Source organism: Rhinolophus ferrumequinum, chromosome 24, assembly GCF_004115265.2.
Source record: "Rhinolophus ferrumequinum isolate MPI-CBG mRhiFer1 chromosome 24, mRhiFer1_v1.p, whole genome shotgun sequence".
Classification (NCBI taxonomy): domain Eukaryota; kingdom Metazoa; phylum Chordata; class Mammalia; order Chiroptera; family Rhinolophidae; genus Rhinolophus; species Rhinolophus ferrumequinum.
The window spans coordinates 7795319-7822794 of NC_046307.1; the positions used below are offsets into that span (position 1 = coordinate 7795319).

At 36.7% G+C, this 27476-nt stretch overlaps 1 protein-coding gene across 2 annotated transcripts; it reads left to right on the forward strand.

The window, feature by feature from the left end:
* Positions 1 to 27476, forward strand: LYRM7 (LYR motif containing 7). Of its 2 annotated transcripts, none has more exons than XM_033096382.1 (6): positions 1 to 112; positions 4655 to 4902; positions 9409 to 9481; positions 11033 to 11100; positions 15601 to 15682; positions 27190 to 27476. In XM_033096382.1, exons 2-6 carry the CDS (start codon positions 4885 to 4887, stop codon positions 27258 to 27260), a joined length of 312 nt encoding a protein of 103 aa, XP_032952273.1. In that variant the 5' UTR covers positions 1 to 112; positions 4655 to 4884; the 3' UTR covers positions 27261 to 27476. The 2 variants fall into 2 exon arrangements, with proteins under 2 accessions (XP_032952273.1, XP_032952272.1); XM_033096381.1 differs by having other exon boundaries at positions 4 to 112; positions 11030 to 11100; positions 27190 to 27328.

The window sequence follows — 27476 nt, forward strand, 5'->3', positions numbered from 1 at the left end:
TGGCGACCTGCGCTTCGGGTGCGGCGGACGCGTAGGAGCCCGAGGGAAACCGTACCGCGAGACCCGACGGGAGAGAGGTCCTTGATCCCCGGATCCAAGGAGCCGCACCCAGGTCGTTCTTTCTTCCTTTCTTCTTTCTCGGCGAGTGGAGTTTCTGGTATAAGCCGTTATCCACTTGCCTTATGGACCGTTGTAGGAAAAACTGGATACTGTAAGCGAAAAGATTTGATAATCCAAGCAGGGCGGGCCCTGTTTCCTGGCATGTAAGCCCTCCTAGCATTTATTTTCAACCTCTAGCAGTGTTTCTCAGCCTCGACTGCACATTAAAACACCTGGAGAGCTTTTTAAAAATCCTGGTGAACCCAGTCGCACCCCAGGTCAATTAAATCAGACTCTCTGGGGGTGAGAACCAGGCATCAGTAATTTGTAAACCTTCCAAGACTTTTCTACAATTACTTTTTCTCAGCAGTAATCAACATCATTAACAGGCCCCACCTTAAAGGAACAAAACCTTCCTCAACTCCACATCCCCTTCCATACCTTTGCTCCTTTCTAGTTTTCTATGCATTGTGTCCACCCACTCATTTTTCTTTTTTGAGCCCGTTTTCATCTTGTCAAAGTCACTGAGGCGCTCAATTTACAAAACGGTGTAGGCAATTTCAGTTCTCATCATGATAGACCTCTTGGCATCATTGGTCACTGTTGACCATTCATTCTCTATAGCAATAATCTTCACTCTCCTACCTCTCTGGGTGCTATTTCTGCACAGTGAGCCTCCTGCTGGAGGCCTCTCAATGGATTCTGTTCTTGGTCCTGTTCTCTAGCTAACAATCTCCAAGTGTCCTTATTAAGAAAAATTAACTATACTTCCTGGACTACCTTATATGATTATATTTTACCACTTTGTCTTGGCAAAATTACTGATAGTGATCCCCATTCATAGCAAAAGTGTCCCATTTGGTACTTTTGCTATGAAAGACATCACTGGGATAATTGGTGAAATCTAGATAATGCCTATAAATTAGATAATAGTTTTGAAAGTCATGTTAATTTCTTCACATATCCACAGCAGAATTATCAAAATCAGTTGATCAATGGTGAAGTCCCATAACTTAGGTTTCTAACGTGTTTCCAGCGGATGCAGTTGCTGCTGGCCCTGGACACATACTTTGAGAACCACTACTGTAAGAGAATGTCTTTTTTATAGGAAATAACCCACTGAAGTATTTAGGAGGAATAGAGGTATCATGTCTGCAACTCAGTCTCAAACAGTAAAGACATACCAAAACATACGTCCATACATAGGTAAGTAGAGCAATAGAAAAGGAGAAAGCAACTGTAGTAAAATGTTAACATTTGGAGAATCAGAGTGAAAGGTATGTGCAAATTCTATTATATTTATTACTTTCCTGTAAGACTGAAATTGTCAAAAAGTTAAAAAGGAGAAAATATGTACCGGTTTGCATAATAAATAACATGGTCACCTTTCACTAAGCCTGAGGCGTTATCATCCACAGAGCAATGACTCGCTAGTATTTATCTCCTTATCTACCTCTCCCCTTAATTCCAGATTGGTCTATAGTATATATTACTGCTCACTCACCACCTGCATTTGGATGTCTACTAGACACTTCAAATTTATTTTTATTTTCTCCACAACAAACAAAAAACCTCCTGCAGCATTCTACATCTACTACCCTGTTTCCCGAAAATAAGACCTAGCCGGACCATCAGCTCTAATGCATCTTTTGGAGCAAAAATTAATATAAGACCCGGTATTATTATATTATATTGTTATATTATATTATATTACATTACATTTTATTTCATTTTATATTAAAGGCCCAGTCTTATAGTAAAATAAGACTGTGTCTTATATTCATTTAATACCATTGGTATTGAATGGTATTCATGTAATTCATGTAATACCATTCATTGAATTGCTCAAGCCAAAAGCCTTAAAATCATCCTTAATTCTTCTCTCTGTATTTTCAGCACATTTCATGAATCTAATCATTTCTCACCTCCTCTACACCACTCTAATCCAAGCTAGTGTCTTTATCTTGTCTGGAGCACTTACAGGGCCTTCTGGTTGGCCTGCTTCCACTGTAGTCAATTTGCCATACAGCAACCAAAATGATTGTTATAAAATATAAATCATGACGTCACTCTCCTGGTAAGCATTTCATCACAGACTTAAATCCAAAATGCTTACCTTGATGTATAGGGTTCTTAGGTGATTGGACCCATGGCCGTTTCTCCTACATCATTTCCTTCCATTTCAACCTTATTGACCAGCTTCACTCTAACTGGGTGTGGTAAGCAGAAGAGGCCCATGTCCTAATATCTGGAGGCTGTGAGTTGTTACTTTACATGGTAAAGGGGATTTACAGATGTAATTAAGTTAAGGGCCTTGAGGTAGGGATATTCCTGGATTATCCACATGGACCTAATATAATCACAGGGGCCCTTGGAAGTGAAAGAGGGACACAGGAAAGTGAGTCAGAGAAGGAGATATGATGGAAGCAATGGTGAGAGCCAAAGATTGAAGGTGCTCTACTACTGGCTTTTTTTAAGATTTTTTTTTTTTTTAATCGGGGAAGGGGAACAAGGCTTTATTGGGGAACAGTGTGTACTTCCAGGATTGTTTCCAAGTCAAGTTGTTGTTCTTTGAATCGTAGTTGTGGAGGGCGCAGCTCAGCTCCAGGTCCAGTTGCCATTGTTAGTTGCAGGGGGCAGAGCCCACCACCCTTTGTGGGAGTTGAACTGGCAACTTTGTGGTTGAGAGCCAGCGCTCCAACCAACTGAGCCATCCGGGAGCTTAGCTGCAGCTCAGCTCAAGGTGCCTGTTCAATCTTAGTTGCAGGGGGCCGAGCCCATCATCCCTTGCGGGATTCGAACCGGCAATCTTGTGGTTGAGAGCCCACTGGCCCTTGTGGGAATCAAACCGGCAGCCTTTGGCATTAGGAGCATGGAGCTCCAACCGCCTGTGCCACCAGGCCGGCCCTTTACTACTGGCTTTGAAGATGGTAGAGACCACAGCAGATAGCTTTATGGAAGTCAGAGTTCCAAATTAGGCTTCACGGGGCTAAAATTATGGTGTCAACAGGGCTGCATCCTTTCCAGAAATTCTTGGGGAGAATGGTTCCCCTACCTTTTCAAGCTTCTAGAGGCCTCCTGCATTCCTTGGCTTGTGGCTCCTTCCTCCATCTTCAAAGCCAGCAGCAGAGCATATTCAAACCTCTTCCTGACTTGGCATCCTACTTTCACTTGTAAGGATCCTTATGATTACCATGGCCCTACTCGACCATCCAGGATAATCATCCCATTTCAGATTTAATCACATCTACAAAGTCCCTTTGTCATTTCAGGTAACATATTCAGGAGTTTCTAGGATTTTGGAGGCCATTATTCTGCCTACCACATAGCTCCATGAACTTACATGATGAACATGTTGGAATTTCCTGTTCAGTTCTGGGTCCCACACTTTGAGATGTGAACAAACCAGGACATGTTCCCAGAACAACCAGAGTGGTCACCTCATTTATGGAACAGCTGAAGGAATCATACAGATTTGTTTAAGAGAAGAGAAGCTTCAGGACTGAAATGATTGGGCACTATGGGAACTGTGTTTTCAGATATTGCCAGATGAGGGCTTTTGGTTAACTGAATAAGGACCCTAGTTAACCAGAAATTATAACAATAAATTATGAATTTTCAGGAAATTGGGCTATGATTCTAAACTAGAAATAAAAATAAGCATCTTTTAATTATCCATTAGCAGTCAGAAGGCATTACAATGCAATGTCACAAGATCAACTAATTTATTGTTTCCTAGATAAGACAGTACCCAGTAAATCTGGTTTAGTTGCTTGATTATTAAACACTCTTCTGCAAATCTAATGAATTTTAATTAAAAAAAGCAAAGTCAACTATTATCCTGCTATTCTGATAACTTGCAATGTTCTTTAAAATGACATAAATCACAGAAGGAAAAGGGTCTTCGAGATCCATTGGTCCAGATCTCATTCCTAATAAAAAGTCAGTTTTACCTAAAAGTTAACCTGAAAGGCTGTGGGAGTAGGAAAGGCAAACAACAGTTATGCAATGGGTACAAGGTTGAGATTTTTCTTGATGTTTGCAAGGTCGTAAGTTAAAATGTACTTAAATGTTTTATGATTGTTTATGATCGTGAGGCTGCTAATAAACTATACATTTCTGACCTCTTGACCAGCAAAACCAAGGAGTAGGTCAAGTTGAGCAGGCAGGATGTTCAGAAGGTAAGACTAGGCTTTGAAGTTAGGAATAAGGATTTGTATACCAGACTTCCATTTACTAGCCCTGTGGTCTTGAGCAGGTAACTCAACCTCACCTTCTGGGAAAATCAGCGTTTGAATCAATGTCCGCTGTAGTTACGACTTGGTTCTTATTTATGCACGTTTGCAAGGAGACAATGGCAACTGAGGGTTACAATAAGGGCTCTTTAGTAAATAAGCCCAACCCCCAAACAGGAGGTAATGAAAGGCATATAGATGCCAAAGCTATCCCTTAAACGTCAATCCACTCTGCCACAAGAGGTTGCCTCAGAAAGGACCGGAAGCGACTTTGCCCCTAACCAACATGGCGTCGATGTGATTTCCGTTCTCCTCTCCAGTAATTGGGCGCGGCGGCTTCTCGAGGTTTTACCGGAAGGCCCCTCTTCAAGCAACTCCCTAGTCCCTCCGCGGAAGGCGGGGCTACGAAGGAGCTATTGCGTGATGATTGGTTGCGGAGCGTGGGGAACGTGGACACGGGAGTTGGGCTGCGCACGCCAAGCAGTGATTGGTTGCCGAGAGGTGAAGGGACTCGACCGCTTGAGAGGTATCCACCGCGGTGAGGAGAGCCATGGGTCAGGCGGCCAAGGTGACAGGGCCTGGGGAGGGGTTGGGTGCGTTGCGGCCGGGGAGGGTAAGAGCGCGGCCTGGCGAAGGCTGTTTGGACGCTCTGCAGAGGGGTTCAGGCCCTCCACGGAGGATATGGCTGTTGCCCCTGAGGAATCGGGTGATCAACCCCAAAGGACTATCGAGGGTTTGTGCAGGTGCGGAGGAGGGATGGAGGCACCATTGGTTCCTGCTGCTTAGTCTCCCGGGATACCGAGTGTGTTCCGTGATGCAAGCCCGCGACTTGAGTTCTGCCCGCGTTTCATCTCCCCGCCTAGTATTTGAGCGACCCATTTGTCATCCTTGGGAAGTGTACGAGACGCCAAAGGCAGTCCTGTGCTCCACCCGGCCGATGAGGTGAAAGGTGTAGTCAGGTAACCAGAAGGAACACAGAAGTCTAGGGACTAAGGAAACCGAGTCGCGGCAAATTCACATTGCCAAAGTGACACTCAGCGACACAGAGCAGAGACCTGAGTGCTCCGAATGAGCTTGAGAAGTGATAGCCCTGCCGGAGTCACATCCCTGAGACTCTGATGTCAGATTCATTTATCGTCAGACTGATGCACGTTACTGGCTGGTGCACAACGCTAAGCGAACGGCCATCCCTAACGTTAACTACCATCAGCATGGCCGGTTGGGACCTGTCCCTGTCACTGGCTGAAACATAGGCTTGGAGAGGGAAAAATGGCCAGCTGCCATATAGGAGGAAAAGCAGTGGTTACAGTTGGTCAATAATAGGGAGCCACCAAGGGGTGCCTCAGGTACTAGTGAACTTGGTGTTCTCAGTACATTTTAACATATGTCACAGCACCAATAGAAACAGAATTGTAAAGGGTTATTCATTCAAAACATGTATTTAATGGCCATAATAGCTATTAGTAATACCTAATAAATGAGGACGAGAAGACCATCTGTGACTTCCTTTTGGCTTTTCAATAAAAGTTTATTAACTCCAAGGTCAAATTAGCTCTAATAGCTGCAAGGCACCAATGATGACCTCATTTTAACTTGATTTCATCTGCAAAGACCCTATCTCCAAATAAAGTCACTTTTACAGGTACTGGAGTTTAGGACTTCCACATGTCTTAGGCAGACACAATTCAAGCCGTAACAATGTGACTGTACCACATTTTATTTACCCACTCATGAGTTGATGGACATTTGGGTTGTTTCTATTTTTTGACAACGACTATTATGAATAATACCACTAGGGACATTCATGTATAAGTTTTTGTGTGAATACATGTTTTCATTTTCCTTGGGTATGTACCTAATCATGGAATTGCTCAGTCTTATAATAACTGTATGCTTAACTTTTGAGCAACTGCCAAACTATTTTCCAAAGCAGCTGCACAGTTTTACATTCCCACTAACAATGTATAAGTTCCAATATTTCCACATTCTTGCCAACATTTGTTAGTGACTATTTTTTTGACTCTAACATCTTACTGGAGTAAAGTAGTATTACTGAGATTTAAATCTGTATTTCTCAAATGGCAAATTATGTTGAGCATCTATCCATGGCCTTAATAGCTATTTGTCTATCTTCTTTGGGGAAATTTTTTTATTTTTGAATTGTAACAGTGTTTTATATGTTTTAGATAACTAGCCCCGTATCAGATACATGATTTGCAAATATTTTCTCCCACCTGTGGAATGTCTTTTCTCTTTTTTGACAGCGTCCTTTCCCTTTCTCTTTTTAAAATAAAATTTTTCATTTTTATAAAGGCGATAAATGTGTAAAGTTTAAGAAATAGTGTTGCACAGAAACCAGTAGGTGTCTCCTTCTACATACTCATAAATCCTGCTACCCAGAGATAAGAGCTTTTAATCATTTTAGCTATTTCTTCTGATATTTACCACCATGTTTAAACTGCTATTTACTTATTTTCTCTTTGGAGATTTTATTCGTTGACTTTTAACTATGGAGGTTGAGGACTAAGCTTCCCCTTATACTTTATTCCTCTAAATATACAAGTTTTGGTGAATCAGTTTTTATCTCTGATATTATTTCACTATATAAAGCTCATCTACATCTGAGCCCTCTAATATAAACATATGATTACATTGCCTTTGTGTTCTAATTCTTAGTTTTTCTTGACATTAATAACTGCCTTGTTTTTATCATTGGTTAGTTTCCCTACATATCTATTTCCAAACTCTGAACAAAATTGAAGTCTACCAGTTTTATTTTTTACCTAGTAAGATCTTTTCAGGAGCAGTTCAGCCTTTTCTTAGAGTTTAGACTGGTTTCTTTCTTGGCTAGCTGCACAAATGCTGACCTATATTTGTCCTTTACCGTTATCTCTGCCTCTCCTGTGATGGATCACCTGTCTTCCTGGTTCCTGTGCTTTTTTCTTTTGTGGTTCGTCCTTGTTTTTATGGAGCACATTCTTCTGTAGCATTCCAAGAAAGGGTATATGGCCTATGAGAGACTTTGCATTTCTGAAAATGTCTATTTGCCCTTGTTGTTAGGTGATAGTTTGGCTATGTATGCTGTTCTAAGCTGGACATTTTCCCCCCAGAACTTTAAGATAATTACTCGGCCATAAAAGAGTGAAATCTTACCATTTGCAACAGCATAGATGGACCTAGAAAGTATTATGTTAAGTGAAATAAGTCAGACAGAGAAAGACAAATACTATCTGATGTCACTTATGTGTGCAATCTAAAAAACAAAATAAATGAACAAATAAAACAGAAACAGACTCAGATACAAAGATGGTTGCCATATTTGGGGGAAGGCTGGGTGAAAAAGGTAAAGGGATTAAGAAGTACAAATTGGCAGTTACGGAATAGTCACAGGGATGTAAAGTACAGCATAGGGAATATAGTCAATAATATTGTAGTAACTGTATGGTGTCAGGTGGGTACTAGATTTATGGGGGGATCACTTTGTAAGTTATATAAATGTCTAAACACTGTGCTGCACACCTGAAGCTAATATACTGAAAGTCAACTGTAATTGAAAAATAAAAAATAATTTCTTAAAAACTTGAAGATATTATACCATTGTCTTCTCACAGTGATGCTATTTAGAAGTCAGATGCTGTTCTGATTTTTCTATCCTGTATATATGTGAACTGTTTTTCTCTCTAGCATTTCTTTTTATGAGCATTGTGCTGAACTGACATCATGATGTGCTGTGGTGTGGATTTTGTTTTGTGCACTTGGTGGCGCCCTTTCAATCTAGTAACTGCCTGGAATTTTCTTGCTTTATTCCCCTTTCAATTTCTGTTTTCTCTGTTCTCTCTTGTTGGAGAACTTGTTAATTTAACTGTTGGGCCATCTAGACTACTCCTTAATTTTCTTATCTTTTCTCTCCTCAATTTCTATCTCCGAATTTTTATTCTACTTTATGGGCAGTTTTTCTCAACTTAATCTTTGCTGTCACTCATTTGAGATCCAAGAGCTTTTGGGTGTTTTCTGAATGCTCCTTTTAAAATTTAACTTTTTTGTTGTTATTTCGTCTCAATAGCTTGTGTTTCTGAGGAGTTCATTGTAGTTGTTTGGTTTTTGTTTTGTTTTATCTTTATTTTGTGCTCCTTGTTTCTGTTTTGGTGTCTGCCTTTGATGTTACAGGTTTTCTAAAATATATAAAATACTCAAAACAGTCCCTAGCACACACGATATACTCGGTAAATATTAGATGATATTATCTGGTGAATGGACTGGAGGAAAGGAGGGAATGGTTGTAGAGTGAAAAATCTTTGTAAGTATCTGAGCAAGAGACAGTTTTGGGGTATGGAGAGCATACAAAAGATTAGACATCCTAAAGTTTCCATATGAGGAGTAAGGTAGATTTAAAGAATGACCTAGAGATTTCTGGCTTGAGAAATGCAATGCCTTCCATAATTGAAACTAAGAAGACAGGAGAAAGAGCAATATTGGGGGGAATAATATTCAGTAGCTTTGTGTATTTCAGAAGGGTGAGGTGGCCTCAGCCTATCACTAATGCTTCTTTACACTCTTCTACCAAAATGCCAGGCTCTTTTCTCTTTGTTTTTTTTAGCACAGTCTTAGAATATTCAAAATCTCAGTATTCTACTTATCTTTTGAGAAATCACAATTAAACTTGCCTAAATTATCCGAAGCATCTTCCTTCTGGGCTCTCTTAAGATGTAATAAATTCATGAGTTTGTGTATGTGTGTATGACTTTCAGAGCAAATGAAGGGTTTAATATGTTAAGCAAAATGATAACAAAATATACTAGACTGGTAAAGTCATTTACCTTAGCTGGGGGATTTTTAACTTTTAACCATCCTTATATTGTTTCATTTCAAAAAACTTTGTATTTTTAAGTAAAGCTGTTTTTTTTAATTTAAAGATAAATAAACAGGGTAAAGTTATTTTTGGCAAACCCAGGTTTTCATCAGCTATTTTGAAAAATAAGTCTAAAAAACAACAAAAAATAACACTTTAACGCTTATAATTATGTAAAATGTGAATTTTTTTCTTTTGAGATCTGCATTCTGATTTTCTTGATAGGTTTTGCAGCTCTTTAAAACATTGCACAGGACCAGACAACAAGTTTTTAAAAATGATGCCAGAGCATTAGAAGGTAAGTTTACTTTTTGCCCCTTTGGAGGAAGTCCATTCTTCAGATGGCTGCTTCTGGTTCCAAGGGACCCTGTATAATAAAGACTCATTTCAGGGAATGATCTTCACTTCTCTTCCCTAATGTGGTTATGTTTTATAGAGATTAGTTTACGTTACAGTTCCTTGAGGAGTATATACTTAAAGAAATGTTAAAAAGATCAAGTTTTTATAAAAATCAGGAAAAAAAGATCAGAATTTCAATGTGCTTCACTGCTTACCTTATGTTCAATCTATTAAACTCATTTCTCTATTATATAATCAAATTTTCACACTCTGTAGTACCAGATACTACCATATTGTTAATGCCTTGTGCCATTCTAGAAGTGACAGCAGCTATGAAAGAGAATCAATCCCAAACAATTCCCAATTCAGTATTTCACTGTTTTAGGTAGTGTCTGTTATCTGGCAGTTAGAGCTCTAAAGCTTCAGTTCTGCGTTGGTTGTGTTCAGTTCCAATCCTCATACGTTTCTAAACCTTTAAGGGGCACCTATTTAGTGTTCCCACTGTCTCTAGGAATTGAAGTTTTTGTAATTCACTGAAAATAATTTCTTGACTGTTAAAGTATATGCCTCATATTGTATGTACTTTATACAAATTCTTCATTTAATTCTTATAACAGCCCTGTGAGTTAGTTACTATAATAATTTCTATTTTTTTTCCAGATGAGAAACTGACAAAATGTGAAAGGATTTGCCCCCACATTATACTTAGTAAGAGATAGAGCTGGGATTCAGCCTAAGCAGTCTGGCTTCAAAGCCCAAACTCTTAACTACCTTCCATATTGAAATGTATAAAGCATAGAAGGGAAGGTTTTATGGCTATTTTCCATCAAAATAACAGTTTTGTTGCTTTAAATGTTTTTTAAGTGAAATAAGTATAAGAGTAGCTAACACTGAATATTTACTAAGCACTTTACATGGATTATTTCATTAAATGTTCACAGTAACACAATAAGGCAGTTTGTCAATTAAACTAAACTATGCAGTTGTAATGATGCCAAAGTCTCGGTGTATGTGAACAAAAGGTTTATTTATCACTCACTCTACATGTCAGCCAAGGCACTCTAGGCTGCTATATCTTTATTTTATTTAGTGTGTGTGTGTGTGTGTCTGTGTGTATATAAACATGCTTGTATGTACTGAGTTTTGCCATCTTAAAAATAGCATTTTAATTTAAATCTTTAGATTTATAGAAACAAGGCATTACATTGGACTTATTAGAACCTAATAGCTAAAGGTACACAAATGAAATTGAAAGTAAAAAGCAAGAAACAAAAGAATTAGAGTCCTAAAGATTTATATTTGGTTAAATTATAAATTTGCCAGCCTGTTAAAAGCTCTCCAAGAGACTTCTTTAATAAATTTCTTATTTTTGTATTTTGTTTTACATGAGGAAAAGCTATTTCCTCTACTGGAGAAGTAGTCATGCATAATAAATAACATGTAAATTATTGGGACAGGAATTATAAATTAGAAAAGTAAATAACCATATATATTTTTCTTTCTCTAGCAGCCAGAATAAAGATAAATGAAGAATTCAAAAGTAATAAAAGTGAAACTTCTCCTAAGAAAATAGAACAGGTACAGTAATTGAGTTTTTCAATGACAATAAAACTCTTGTAAATTTTCTTAACAATGAGGAAATGATGAAAATAGAGGGGTTATGTAAAACTATAAATCCTGATAGTTAAAGCCTTCATAACTATAGACAACTTTCACTGGTTTGGTGTGGCTCATCTCTGGGTCTTCTGCCTAACCCCAAGACAGCAAGTTGCCTGGTGAAAGAACATGAATACAGCCATGGTCAAAGCCAAGAGTAGCTGAACCAATCCAGACACCCACAGAAATGCTATCTTCACCCAAGGCAAGTGACTGAAACTAAGGAGAATGAGTGTTGTAGTAACTCACAACTGCAGAGGGAACTTCTACTCATCTAGACAGATTTTTTTTCTTTAATTCCTATCTTCGCAGTGGAAGTTACCAGCCAGTTTGTGTACTATTCTTGATTTGCCATCTGTATTTGCATTTTAGTCACCTGCTGTAGTTGAAGACAGTCTACTGACACAAGTCTCTGAGCGCCCTAGCACTCCCAGTACATGTTCATTGAAAAAAATGCACAGTGATTTATTTCCCACATAAAATCATGCAGCTTATGTACATTGTCTCCATCTTGAGTGTTCCTGTGTGTAACATTGTATAAATGTAGGGAAAGGACCCATAAGAAGAAAATGAAAAATGGAAAATTATTTGCTTGGTAGTTATGACTCCAAGAATTGGTTTGGTAAAGAGGAAGATACATATTAGAGAATTTTTTTATTAAAATGCATTTATATTTAGAAAAATGCTATTTTTGAAATAGTAAATATCTGTTATAATCAAATTAATGAGACAAAATGAGATAGCCTAAGTATTTCTGTCCCTATAATATAAAGAAAAAAAAGAACGATTTCACTTAAGCATATGATAGGACAAGCAGGGACTACTACGTAATTGTTATTCATGCAGAAGTTAAGATAATGTTATAATCAACTAATGACTTGAATCGAAGTTAAAAGTTATATACAGAAGTTTGTACTGTTTGCTATTCAGTAGACTGTTTAATAATAACAATTTGGTAATTATTTTTAAACTTTGAAATCATGATTTAAAATTTTTAAAGTTGTTGTCTGTCTATATGAACTAAACTGGGAAAATGAACTACTCTCCCCCAAATTCATTTTACTTTTAGAGCACTAACATTAAGCAATCTGGAAATTAGGTATTTGTTATATACAATATGTTATGTATTTTATACTTTCTGTAACTCTGCATGTATTGAATATTTAATAGCTTTTAGACAGTTACATTGTCACGTATTAGAGGGTTCATTAGTCTTGGCACGAAAGGGAAGCTTCAGTATCCTCTGGACCAGCAGGTCTCAGACTATTTGGTCTCAAGACCCCCTTTACCATCTTAAAAATTGAGGCCCCTAAAAAGTGCTTTTTATGTGTTATACATGTCAGTATTTACCGTATTAGAATTTAGAACTGAGAAAATTTTTAAATATGTTTTGATTAAATTATTTAAAAATAATAAGCCAATTACATATTAATAAATACATTGTTTATGAAAAATAACTATTTTCAAAATAATTTAGTGAAATGAGTGTCATGTTTTACATTTTTGCACATCTCTTTAATGTTTGGCTTACCAGAAGTCAACTAAATTCTCATATCTGCTTCTTCATTCAACCTGGTGTGATATGTTTTTTAGGCTGAAGGATATGAAGAAAATTTAGCCTCACACAGATAAGTAGTTGGAAAAGTGTAGGAGTATATGATAGCCTTTTCAAATAGTTGTGAATATCCTTTGATACTTTACATCAAGTGGTAAATTTCCTTAAAGGTTAGTTGCATTGTGGAACTGTTACCTATTAGACAAATGGAGATATATACCCATTTTTGTTTTTGTTTTTGGCTCCAGGATGCATACACACCATCTCCTGCTCGTTCCCTCTGATCTCCCCTAATCCCTTGTTCCTCATCTAGCCTTGTTCCCAGCCTTAGACCTAGGACTCCACTCAGTTTATGCACCTCCAGTGGGTGAGGAGGCCCATTTTTTTTCCTATGTCTACTCTGCTGTGCCCCTTCTCAGGTCTGTCAGGATGTGAGGCTTTGTTCTTCCTTCTCCATGTCAGTTAATGGCAGTTCCTTCCCTTTGATGTTCACACCAAAAACCTTGGTGCTCTCTTTCTTAATTGCTTTCCTTCTCTCACACTTAAATCCAATCTGGCAGTAAATACTATGGGCTTAACCTCAAAATACAGAGGGTGCCAAAATCATGTATACACATTTTAAGAAAGGGAAAAACTGTATTAAAATTGTAATAACATATACCGATAACAAAAGGTGAAAACAAGTCACGTTTGACTTATGCAGTTACAAGAGGTGCTCAATAGTGGTTGCCATCAGCGTCCAGACACTTCTGATTACGGCGAACTACTGCTTGAGCAATGTTAACCGAAGTGTCCACTTGTATATGTTTTATTGGTACCCCTGGTATTTCCACTTCTTATCCTCCCCATCATCTCCTGGTTCAAGCCATCATCATCTCTCACTGAATTGTTAACAGCCTCCTAGTGGACCTTCTGCTTTTGCCCTAACTTCCTACAGCCTATTCGCAATACTTTTAAAGGCAGGGTAAGCCTTTTAAAATAAGGCATATTCTATCAGTCTCCTACTCACAACCACCATGACTCCTCATCCCATTCAGAGCAGTATCTGAAGTCCCTACCTCCATGGCGTCTAAGACTTTCTCATCTGACCCCTATAAACTCCCTGCCTCAACTCACCACACCCCGCACACTCTTCCCGTCTCAGAGCCTTCTTTGAGGGTGCTGGAATTTACCAAGGACTGCCCTGTCTTAGGACATCTGTGCTGTTGCTTCTTCCTAGGACATTCGTCTCCCACATGCCCTCAAGTCTATGTTTAGTAGACCAATAGATTTTAATCTGTCTTTCCCTTTGAACGGATGTTTTACCCATGCATCATTTTGTAACATGCACTGATGGTTTGGAAAATACAGGTTCACTAAGCAATGCATAGCTTCCAAATGTTGACGTGATTCAATATGTAACATTTTAAAATTAATTACATCTATTAACATCAATATCCATCTCATCAGAAAAACCAGTACAAAAAAAGTATTGGGAAGCTGTCAAGCTCATGGTAGTAGATATGTTCTCCAGAATTCCAATTTTTGCTTGAAAGCTTGAATTTTAACATTGTCAGCAAAAACTACCAGTTGTTTGCTTTTTCTTTTTTTTTCTTTTTTTTTTTTTTATTGGGGAAGGGGAACGGGACTTTATTGGGGAACAGTGTGTACTTCCAGGCTTTTTTTCCAAGTCAAGTTGTTGTCCTTTCAATCTTAATTGTGGAGGGTGCAGCTTAGCTCCAGGTCCAGTTGCCGTTTTCTAGTTGCAGGGGGCACAGCCCACCATCGCTTGCGGGAGTCAAACCAGCAACCTTGTGGTTGAGAGGATGCGCTCCAACCAACTGAGCCATCCGGGAGCTCAGCAGCAGCTCAGCTCAACGTACCGTGTTCAATTTTAGTTGCAGGGGCGCTGCCCACCATCCCTTGCGGGAGTCGAGGAATTGAACTGGCAACCTTGTGGTTGAGAGCCCGTGCTCCAACCAACTGAGCCATCGGGGAGGTAGCTCAGCTCAAGGTGCAGTGTTCAATCTTGGTTGCAGGAGGCGTAGCCCACCATCCCTTGCGGGACTGGAGGAGTTGAACCGACAACTTTGTGGTTGAGAGCCCACTGGCCCATGTGGGAATCGAACCGGCAGCCTTCGGAGTTAGGAGCATGGAGCTCTAACCGCCTGAGCCACCAAGCCGGCCCTATCAGTTGTTTTCTTGAAGTGACCAACTCACTTCACTCATTTTCAAGAAAAAAGTCTGCCAAATACCCAAGTCTAAATAATCATAGTTTGTCTGTCAGTGGTTCATTAAAAAATGACATTTCATAGAAAAAGCTCTACTACTTCTGCTCAGCACTCAAACAGTGCAGAAGGCTCTAATATTATGAAAATTATTTTGACTTCATGGGTCACTATAAAGGGTCTCAACGTCCCTCAGGAGCTTTGAGAATTGCTATTCTAGTCCAGTTCTTCATTTTGCATTTGATGAGGTTTCAAACTCCGTAGATTATTAACCCAAGGCCATAGATTTAAGGACAGAGCCAGAGTTGGAGTCCAAGTATTCTCCTAATCCAATACTCTGTAGTGTTCAGAACATCCAACTCTATAAAAGAAAGATTCAATCTCCCCAAAAAGCTGTGCATTTTATACACATTGTAGTATATATACAACAAAAAATATTCTAAATCTGTTTTGGAACAAAATGTGGAATGGATGGATGCAAGTTAAAAGTGCACCTGTGTCTGAGCTTTCTGTGCATTTGGAATGGTTACAAAAACTTAAAGGCAGTATTACCTAAAAGGAAATTATAGTAAACCTATAGTTTTCAAAAACAATCCATTCATAGGAACCAATGAAAAAACACCTGAAGGATTTATTCTATTTGTTTGGTTTTCTTCACAGCTAATAAAAATAGGCTCCGATGTTGAATTGTTACTCAGAACATCTGTTATACAAGGTATTCACACAGACCACAATACACTGAGTAAGTAAAATTGAAGAACAATGTTTTCTGATAGCAGTGTGGTTTAAAATATTGAATATTTGTAGTGCTTTTAATACTGATTAGTAAAACAGCTTAATTTTGTTAATGTTGTATATATTGTATACATTTGTAAGGATACCATTTAAAAATGCTGAATTATGAAACTTTGTTTTACCAGATTTTTTTCTTTTTCTTTTAAATTTTTTTCTTTTTAATTGTAACTGATGGTTATATTGCAAAACTACAGTTATAAAGACAGTATGATTTTTTATCATATTTATTTTGGGTTCTTAATATTTCTAGTATCATTTATCACCTACTTAGACTAAGTCTGTTTCTTTACCTTTTATTCTATGATTAGAGTTATTTAAATTCTATGATTATTTTCTATGATTAAATTCTATAGAGTTATTTAAATTCAGAAGAATTGGGATTATAGGAAATGGAAATATAGTAGGGGATCCTCCATTCTACCTCCAGACTCTTGGTGGGGCTTCAGCAGAATCTCATTTCACATTATATTTTGTTTTTATTCCCTAAAATTTCTTTGGGGATGATAACAACAACAACAGATGACATTAAAAATTTTTGAAAGGCTTTTTTTCTTTAAACTATTGAAGTATAACAGAAACAGAAAAGTGCCCAATTTATAACTATATAGCCCAGTGAGTTTTCATATTCATAGTGACATATTCACTTAACCAAGATCCACATCAAGCTACGTAATATTACCAGTATCCCCAAAGCCCCCTCCTGCCCTGTGTCCCTCCCAGTCACCCCTTCCCCACAAGGATCATCACTGTTCTGAATTTTAACACTATTGAGTTTTAATTTAATACAGTGTTTGAACTGCATATAAATGGAATCATATAGAATTGCTATTTTGTCTGCTTCTTTCCCTGAACATTATGTATTTGTGAGATGCATCTATATTTTTGTGTAGCAACATTTCTGTGAAGATTGTTTGACTATACCACAATTTATCCCTTCTATTGGTCGTTTGGGTTGTTCCTAATTTTGGACTGTAATGAATAATGAGGCTGTGAACATTCTTCTGTGTGCCTTTGGTTTAAAAAAATGCATGTGTGTGCACGTGCGCACACACATACATATGTAATGTATTTTCTTCGGTGTATGTCTATCTAGCTGCGAAATTTCTAGGTCATAGGGATTATGTGTTTATGCAGCTTTAGTAGATACTGCTAACCAGTTTTCCAGAGTGGTTAGACTAATGTACACTCCAGTAGCGGTGTCTGAGCTCCAGTTGCTGTACATCCTCACCAGCATTTGGTACTGTGTGTGTCTTAAATTTTAGTCTTTCTGGTGCTTGTATAATGGCATCACATTGTGATTTTAATTCGCATTTCTCTGGTAACTAATGAAGTACTAGCACCTTTTCAGTTGTTTTATGGTCAGTTTTTTTAATGATGCGACTGGTCAAGTCTTTTGCCCGTTTTTCTAAGTGGTTATCTGCCTTTTCATTATTGATTTGAGGGAATTCTTTATATGTTCTGAACACAGATCTTTTGTTGGATAAATGTATTCTAAGAATCTTCTACTCTCTGGCTTGCTTTTTCGTTTTGGCAATGTTGTCTTTTGATGAGAAGTTCTTAATTTTAATGCAGTCCAGTTTATCCTTTTCTTCCTTTATGGCTAGTATAGTAAGTCCTTAACGTCACCAGTAGGTTCTGCGACTTTAAGTGAAGCAACATATAAGTGACTTTAACACATAAGCAACATATAAGCAACACTTTTACCACAGGCTAATTGATATAAACAAGAGTTAAGTTCCTACTTATCTCACCAATGTTACAACAAAACAAGATTGAACAAAACAGTATTATTCGAGGACCTGCTATACTTTTAAATCTGTTTAAGAAATCTTAAAGCAAGTTCATGAAGAGATGCTTTCTTCCGGAATCTTTATTGTTTGGTCTTTTCCATTTGGTTGTTTATATCAACTAGAGTTGTTTTTTATATGTGGTATGAGATAACGGTCAGAATTTACTTTTTACATGAAAATACTCGATTGAGCCAGCATTTATTGAAAAGACCTCTCTCTCCCTACTATTACTGCAGGGTCACCTTTGTCTTAATATCAAATAACTGTATATGTGTGCATCTGTTTTTGGACTTTATAATCTCTTCAATTAGTTTGTTTTTCTGTCCCTGCATCATATACCATAATGTCTTGATTACTACAGTCTTGTAATAAATCGTGATATGTAGTAATATAAGTGTACTTTTAAAGTTCCTTTTAGTTCATGAAGATTTATCAGAAATTATTAGATCTTAGTTACATTTATAAGGGCAATAAACAGTCAATCCTAAATTGAAAATTTGTAGTCATTGACTTTAATCTCAACGATGATCTTTAGAACTTCTGTGTAGCATAGCCAACATTTTATACTGATAATCACAAGTAAATGTTTGTATTATATGATCAAAAATTTAGGTATTTCAAATAACTAAATTTGATATCTACATTTAAATACTTGGTTTTAGAAATGACAGTATTGATTTAAATTTCTTTTTATCTTTTGGTTTTATGTATAATTTTCCCACAGGATTGAAAAATTTTACTCTTTCATGACTATTTGTATATAATGCTATATTGCCTTAATAATGGCCTTATTTTTTCTATTAAGATGTAAATGGGTCTCTTTTTCCTACTTTATGCCCATGGGTCCAAGATATAACAAATATGATTCTTTAATTTGTGATTTTAAAAGGTACTTTAAGCATAATTCCTGCATATACTTGAGCAGTGTCTATACTGGCATATAGAAATGAGAATTAAAATTCTCCTTCTTGGCTACCAAATAAAGAGTTGTGATCATGTGTTTATACTACATAATGTCCCAACATGAAAAATAATCGAAAATGAAATTCCATCTGCAAGAGTAATCACCTTGTATGCATGAATTCTAACTCCATCTCTTTTTTCCTTCTCTTCCAAATATTTACAGTGGAAATTAAATATTGACTCAAGAACTTTTTTAATCCAAACTTTCTTATTTTTTCTTTTAAAAAAAATCGCTTCCCTTATCCTTGCAGATAATTTCAACATTATTTATTATAAAGACAATAATTTCATCATTTGAGAGAAACTCCTTATTTTTTAAAATCTTTAAAAAATATTGGGGAAACTATTTTTCTTTCTAAATATTCCCTACTTCTCTGTATTTTTTTGGTATGATCTAAGGTGCATGAATTTGGGTTAATATAATGTTTTATTCATACCATTCTTATCATTGGTACAGCCTAATCTTCCTGGGTATTCTATAACAAAATAATAACTATGACTTAGAAAAATACTGAAATTAACTCATTGTTCTATACTTGTTTTCTCATTGATTATTGACATTTGCTTAAGCTCTCTTTCTAATATGGAAATGGCCAGGTGGTTTTAGTGTTGCCCTTTGTCCAACATATATTCTATGGATAGTAACCAAGTTTATGAATAAAGACGGTACCAGGAAAACTCAGGACTTCTGGTGGCTATATGTTAATAGTACTTAGTTTTCAAATAGCATTATCTATATTTTTTACTTCCCTGCTGGCATGTATGTAAGACAGACAAAATAGGGACATACTTCTGGAATGTGTGACACGTTTTTAAAAAATGAAAGCTCTAGGAAGCTATTCTTTATTTCAGTTGTGTTTTTAAACTCTATCCTTTGGTTTTTATACTTGTCTTTTCCTGAAGGTCTCTTATGGTTTGTATTCTAAGAAAAGTTAATGTGGTTCAGCAAACATTATTAGATGCCTATTGTGCTAGACAGTGAGAATACAACATTGGACCAGACAGATCTGGTTTCTGTCCTTATGGAATTTAGAGTACCGTGTAGAAGATGGACAATTAAATGTTCTGTCACAGTGCTTTGGGTGCCGTGAGAGAGGCAGAGGTGTTGTTGTTGAGGCATAAGGCAGAGCTCTAAATCCAAAACTTGGTAGGTCAGGAACAGATTCTCAGAAGAAAACAATTTTGTGTTCAAGCTCTTTAATTGCAACTTACTTATATTTGTGTGCTTGATATATTTAGATGTCTTCTGTAAATGCAGAGTTAACTAGTTGAATGGCTTATAAATTATTTATATCCTAAATGTCTCTTTGATCACCATACTTTTATAAACCATGCCATTGATAGATTTTTTTCAGATTGAGATATAATTGACATATAACATTGTATTAGTTTTAGGTGTACAACACAATGATTTTATATATGTATATAAGGCAAAATGATTACCACAGTAAGTTTTGTTAATATCCATGACCATACTAAGTTACTTTTTTTTCTTGTGATGAGAACTTTTAATATTTACTCTCTTAGCGTCTTTCAAATATGTAATACAGTGTTGTTAACTGTAGTCACCATGCTGTACATTGCATCCCCATGACTTATTTATCTTATAACTGGAAGTTTATACCTTTTGCCCACCCCCATCCATTTCACCCACCCACCTCCATCCCCTATCTCTGACAACCACCAATCTGGTCTCTGGATCTATGGGTTCAGTTTTTTATTGGTTTGTTTTTTAGATTCTACATATAAGTGAGATCATATAGTATTTGTATTTCTGACTTATTTCACTTAGCATAATGTACTCATAGTCCATCTATGTTGTCACAATGGCAGATTTCCTTCTTTTTGTGGATGAATAATATATATATATATACACTATATATATATAGATATATAGATATATATATATAGTGTATATATACTCTTACATACACACACCATCTTCATGCATTCGTCATGGACACTTAGTTTGTTTCTGTGTGTTGGATATTATAAGTAAAGATGCTACAGTGAACATAGGGGTGCTGATATCTTTTCAAGATAGTGGTTTCATTTTCTTTGGATAAATATTCAGAAGAGAAATTGCTGGATCATATGGTAGTTCTATTTTTAATTTTTTTAGTAACCTCCATACTGTTTTCCAAAATGGTTGCAACAATTTATATTCCCACCAATGGTACACAAGGGTTCTTTTTTCTCCATATCTTTGCCAATATTTGCTGCCCCTTTTTGATGATGGGCATTCTGACAGGTATGATGTGATATCTCATTATAGTTTTGATTTGCATTTCCCTGATGATTAGTGATGCTGAGCACCTTTTCATGTACCTGTTGGCCATCTGTATGTCTTCCTTGGAAAAATGTCTATTCAAATCCTCTGCCCATTTTTTAATAGGATCGTTTGGTTATTCTTTTGGTGTCTTTGCTGTTGAGTTGTATGAATTCTTTATAGATTTCTGATATTAGCCCCTATCAGATAAATGATTTACAAATATTTTCTCCCATTCCACATGTTGCCTTTTCATTTTGTTGATAATTTCCTTTGCTGTACAGAGGCGTTTTAGTTTGATGTAGTCCCAGTTGTTTGTTTTTTTGTTGCCTTTGCTTTTGATGTCAAATCCAAAAAATCATCGCCAAGACTGACATCAGGGAGCTTACTGCCTATATTTCCTAATAGGAATTTTATGTTTTCAGGTCTTTTGTTCAAATCTTTAATCCGTTTTTAGTTAATTTTTGTATGTGGGGTAGGATAGGGGTCTATTTTCATTTTTCTGCATCTGGCTGTCCAGTTTTTCCAACATTATTTATTGAAGAGACTGTCTTTTTTCCCCACTGTATATTCTTGGCACCTTTGTCATAAATTAATTGACCATATGTATGTGGGGTTGTTGCTAGGCCCTGTGTTCTCTATTCCTTTGATCTATGTGTCTGGTTTTATACCAGTATCATATTGTTTGGATTACTAGAGCTTTGTAGTGTAGTATAAAAGGAGGAAATGTGATGACTCCAGCTTTGTTCTTCTTTCTCCAGATTGCTGTGGCTATTTGGGGTCTTTTGTGCTTCCATACAAATTTTAAGATTATTTGTTCTATTTCTGAAAAAAATGCCATTGAAATTTTGATCAGTATTGCATTGAATCTGTAGATTGCTTTGGGTAGTATGGGCATTTTAACAATATTAATTCTTCCAATCCATGAGCACAGAATATCTTTCTATTTATTTGTCTCTTCTTCAGTTTCTTTCATCAGTGTCTTACAGTTGTCAGTGTGCTGATTAAATTTATTCCTAGGTATGTTATTCTCTTTGATGTAGTTATAAATGGGATTGTTGTCTTAATTTCTCTAGTTGGTTATTGTAGAAACACAGTTGATTTTTATATATTGATATTTTTATCCTGCAACTGAATTTATTAGTTCTAGCAGTTTTTTGGTGGAGTCATTAGGGCTTTCTGTGTATAATGTAATATCATCAAATAGAGACAGTTTTACTACTTTTGTTCTGCTTTGGATGGCTTCTATTTCTTTTTCTTGACTAATTGCCCTGGCTAGGACTTCCAATGCTATGTTGGATAGAAGTGGTGAGAGTGGGCAGCATCTTGTCTTGTTTTTTATCTGAAAGGAAAACTTTCCGTTTCTCACCCTTCGTATAATGTTAGCTGTGGGCTTCTCATCTATGGCCTTTATGATGTGGTACATTCCCCCTTTTTGATAATAGCCACTTTGTTGAGTTTTTATCATGAATGGATTTGAATTTTATCAAATGTTTTTCTGCATCTATTGAGTTGATCCTATGATTTTTATGCTTAATTTTGTTAATATAGTGTATCACATTGATTGATTTGTAGATGTTGAAACATTCTTGCATCCCGGGAATAAATTCCACTTGATCCTGGTGTATGATTCTTTTAATGTATTGTTGAATTTGGTTTACTAATATTTTGTTGAGGATTTTTGCATCTATGTTCATCAGGGATATTGGCCTGTAATTTTCTTTTTTGGTAGTGTACCTGTCGGGTTTTGGTATCAGGGTTATGCTGGCCTCATAAAAAGAATTTGAAAGTGTTTCATGTTTTTCTATTTTTATTTATTTGTTTTTTTTTAATCTTAATTTTTGATTTTGGGCTATAATTGAGTTTAAGGGTTTTTATTTTAAGAAATTACTTTTTAAAAATACATTTAGTATTGCCATAGTAGATAAAGTTTCTCACGGCCTAGAGTGTGTGAAATAAACGATGAGCTTAGTGTAGTTTCTTGTCAAGATCTGGCAATTTCAATAAACTAATGTTGTTATGGTTCTTTGATATCTATTATATAGAGCAAAGTCAGGGGTTTTGTAATCTATAAAACAAAATTACAGTGAAAATAGTATCCTACATGTAAATATATTTGTAACATGTTTGGCCCAATTAAAATGTTAGCAATTAATGAATACAGAAAAATTCAATTGTAGGGTGCCTTTTGATTCCAAAGATTGCCTAATAATAAGGTGAGTTATGTGAAGGGAGGGAGTAGTGAAATTTGCCAGGTTTTCTGGTTATGTCCTTTGAATGTCCTTGTTTTGTTTTAGGAATGAGTTCTAAATCCCCAAAAGAGAATCTAGAAAATTCAGTTCCTCAGTTTCCTGTGCAGCTGGGCACAGACATTTGACGTGGGCGTAGCACACTCATCCATATCCAGAAATGAGCTTGGCACACAGTCTGTTTGCTGGCAGGAACAGCGTCAGTGGTTGAAAGTTAAGTTACCGATCCAGAGTGGCATTTGAATGGTGGCAGGAGCTGATGTAGTAAGGAGCATTTGAAGTGTAGCACCTTGTGCTCCATGGGGGTAGGAAGGGTGGCAGTTTCTTCTAGTGCCCTATAAGCAACAGTTGTCATCATCAGGCCAGTTCTGTGGCATGGCTTTGAACATTGTTCCTGGAAGCTTAGCTGCAAGCCTGGCTAATTTTCAAGCCCTCGAAACAATTCCGTGAGTTAGACCAATAACCTGTTTAAAAAAATGCCTATTCTGCCTAATGAGCCAGTCAGCTTCTGTTGCTTATAACTAAGAACAGGAGTTGTTACCAGGAGTGAGGTACTGAAAATTACACAACCTAAAATGCGAATTTAGTTGAATTGAAGGCAGGGATGAGGGGATGGGTGTAATAATCATGGACCTGACCCTTATAGGCCTTAAGGTGATGATCTTGTTCCGTGTGGGGAAATGGAAGGTCAGTGCCTCCTCCTGTTTCATGGCACACAGACCAAGTACCAGCTGAAACTGTAGTAATAGGGGAAATAATCAGAATATCAATGTGTGCTGGTTATTTCTTTCTCTTTCAGCAAAATATTGAAAAAGAGGATGAATGCAGTCTAAGCTAGTCGGTCGGCAAGGAAAGATGGAAGGAAATACCGCTTTGCTAGCAGCACTCTTTCCACATTCTGAAGTCTAATTGAGTGAGAGTCCTATAATTTAGAACTTTGCAGGGTTGAAAATGCCACTTGCTCCTTGCTATCCACTAAAACTAAAGCCAGTACAAGAAAGGGGCTTCTGAGCTCTAACATGAAATAAGATCAGTGCCCTAAGCCTTCTCATTTGCCAAACAAAGATCAGGTATAGTATGCATTTACTCACTTTAAGTCTCCATTAAGCTGAAGTGTAGGGGATTCAGCAGAACATAGAGGCCATTACCAAAGGATGAAAATCTTCATGCTTAAAAATTGTGTCAGCATGTTTGCCTTTGGTTACTTGTACATGGAAATGACTGGGGGGGGGGGGGACAGATTCGAAGCTTAAAAGGTTTTTGAATGAATTGTATTGCTAAGAAACTTGGCTGTGTCCAACTCTTAAGGCCATCCTTGGGCCCCGAACTCCTATCAACAGGAAGTAGACTATGAAAGCTTCAGAGCCTCAAAGAAGGGCTTCTTCCCCAATATCCCCACCTCCAGACAAGCAGGATCCCCCAGAGGACAGAACCGGGAGCCTTGAAGAGCAGTGGACAGAGAGAGTCTTTGGGTCTCTCAGAAACCAGGATTAGGTGTTGCCAGATTGGCTGACTAGGAAATTTATTGTTTTGCCAAAAGCAAGGAGACCTTGCTCTTCCTGTCCACTGGGATTTAGGATTTGCTGTAGAGTAGTGACTGCCATGTTTTTTATAGCTGGATCCTGTTTATTCTGTACTATGGCCTAATAGGGTATCTACCATGTGAGCCACCACTGGACCTAATGGAAAGGCTAGTACATCTGCCAGAGAGCCTTGATTTGAATCTGGGTGAGACCTTAGGTGTTAGGTAGTAAATGCACACATTCTGTAAATGGGAAGAAGGGGGCATATTCATGTTGTGTAGCTAAAAGGGTGGGCTGCTTGTTGCTTCTCAGTACCCATTCTTTCTTACGAACTGAAAAATTATGTTCAGGGTGCAGTGTGCCACTCCCCACACACACCCCCCAAATAAAGTGATTTCTCAGATCACGTGACACCTTTCTGGCCAATGTAAGCAGCTGTCTATTGGATGTTGTTTCCAAGAAGGCTATTGTTTTCCTGTTAAAAAAGTATAGGCCAAGCTAGCATTCTCCTTTTGCCCTTTGTCCTTCTGACTTCCTGCCTCAGGTGCAGATGTGTTGAGACAGCAGCAGTGAAGACTAAAACCACACATGAAGGGTAGCAGAACAGGAGAAAAAGAGCCTGAGTCCTTAATGGTACTAAGGATCTTCAGTAGCCCAGGATTGTCTTAACCTGCATTTCTTGATATATGAAAAAATTAAATCTCCTACTCATTTAAACCACTGTTTGGTGGAATTTGGGTTAATCTATTTGTCTTTCTCAAGTAGATAATGAAGCTGAAGAGAGATATATATTTTTTTATTGAGGCAAAATTGACGTATAACATACTAGATTCACGTCTACAATATAATGATTCAATGCTTGTATATATTATGAATTGCTCACCACAATAAGTCTTAGTTAATGTCTGTCCCCGTACATAGTTACAACATTTTTTTTTCTTGTGATAAGGACTTTTAAGATCTATTCTCTTAGCAACTTTCAAATGCGCAATACAGTATTATGAACTATAGTCACCATGATCTACTGAAGAGACTGTTGCATTCGCCTCTATATCTTTACTTCTTGGCATAATGTCCAGTATAAAATAGACACACACGTTTGATAAAGGGAACGATTTACTGCCTTTGTAATAAGTTAAAACCTCAACTATAATCTGGGGAAGCCTCCAAAGATTTGGTAAAAGCAGATGAGATATAAACAATGGTTAGATAATACTTATTTAACTGGTTTTCATTTCAGTAAACAAGATTTATCATCTGGCTCATAACAGCATTATTTTTAATCAGATCATGGAAGGAGAATTTCCATTTTCTTTCTGAATTGAATTTGTTTTATGATATCTTTTAAAAAAATTTTTTTTAATGATTCAAATTTATAGAAAAGATTTAAGAAAAGTTGAAGGGTATGGCAATTTCATTTATCCAGATTCCATAAACGCTAACATTTTACCACATTTACGTTATCATCCTCTCTCATTTTTTTCTAAACTTTCTGAGAGTAAATTGCAGACATAATGTCTCTTCCCCCCCAAATGAGTATTTTTAAGAATCATGACAGCCCACTTGAGTTTAGATCTGGAGAAATACTTTAGGGTGTATTTCTTAAAAATATTCCAGTGTGTGTTTCCTAAATTTACAAGGATATTCTCTTATGTAACCATAGTATAATTATCAAAATTAGGATATTACCATTGATACAATTCTGTTATTCAAATTTTTCCATTTGTCCTGACAAATGTCCTTTTATAACCTCAGAAAAAAGAATTTCCCTCTGGTCTAGGATCCAACTGAGGATCACACAAATGGCATTTAGTCATTATGTTTTCTTAGTCTTTCTTAACCTGGAGCAGTTCTTGAGTCCTTTTTCATCTTTCAGGGCCATGATGTTTTTGAAGATTGTAGGCAAGTTATTTCATAGAATGCTGAATACCGTGGTGTGAGCATTTTTTTATCTTGACAGTTCACCTGGATTCAGCTTTTGTGGAGAAAAACAAAGGAGAAATCATGCACCTCCTCAAAATTTTGAATCCTAAGAGCTTTACTTCAATTGACTTTGGCAAGATGTCTTAATCAGGAATCAACATTTATTTTTGTTATTTAACTATGTTTCTCAATGGGGCACTATGGGCATTTTGAACAGGGTAGTTAGTTCTTCACTGCTTCAGACTGTCCCACAAGGCCCTGGCTTCCACCCACTGAATTCCAGTAGCATTGTTCAGTTGGTGTGACCACCCAAAACACCCCCAGTTGAGAACTACTGTTATGTAAAATTTGGTATCTTTAAATTGGGATAGCAGTCTTGGTTTTTGTATAGTAGGTAGTATAAAAACATTTTCTTATTGATGGTTTTAATTATCAGTAATTTATAATGAGATGGCTAATAATGTGTTTTAGTCTAATTCTGTTCAGTTATTTAGTTAGTTATATTTAATAAATAAATGATAAAGGGTTAAGTTGGTCATACATGTTTTTATTTATGAAATAAGAATCCTGCAATCCCCATTTAAAATCAAGGACTCCACCTTATGAGTAAACTGAAATAAAATATCCCTAGAAGATTTATCTTAAAACTCCATATTTTACTGTTATAAATTTTAGGGGGAAATGAGCATTTGTATTGAATTTTAGACTTAATGAGTCTCTTTTTGTTTTTCTTTCAGAATTGGTCCCTAGGAAAGACCTTCTTATAGAAAATGTGCCATATTGTGATACGCCAACTCAGAAGAAGTGAATTTTCTAGGATAAAATCAAGTCTTTGTAATTTTTAATCTTAAAATATATAATTGGCAAAAGTCCTGGAAATGCAGATATTTTTCTCTGAACTGGCATATTGAAAATGAGTGAATTAAAGTATTGTTTTATAATTAAATTTCACGTTGAAAGGACATTGCTGAAAACTACAGACCATAGTTAAGTATTTCTAAAGAACATAAGATATTTCATTTTC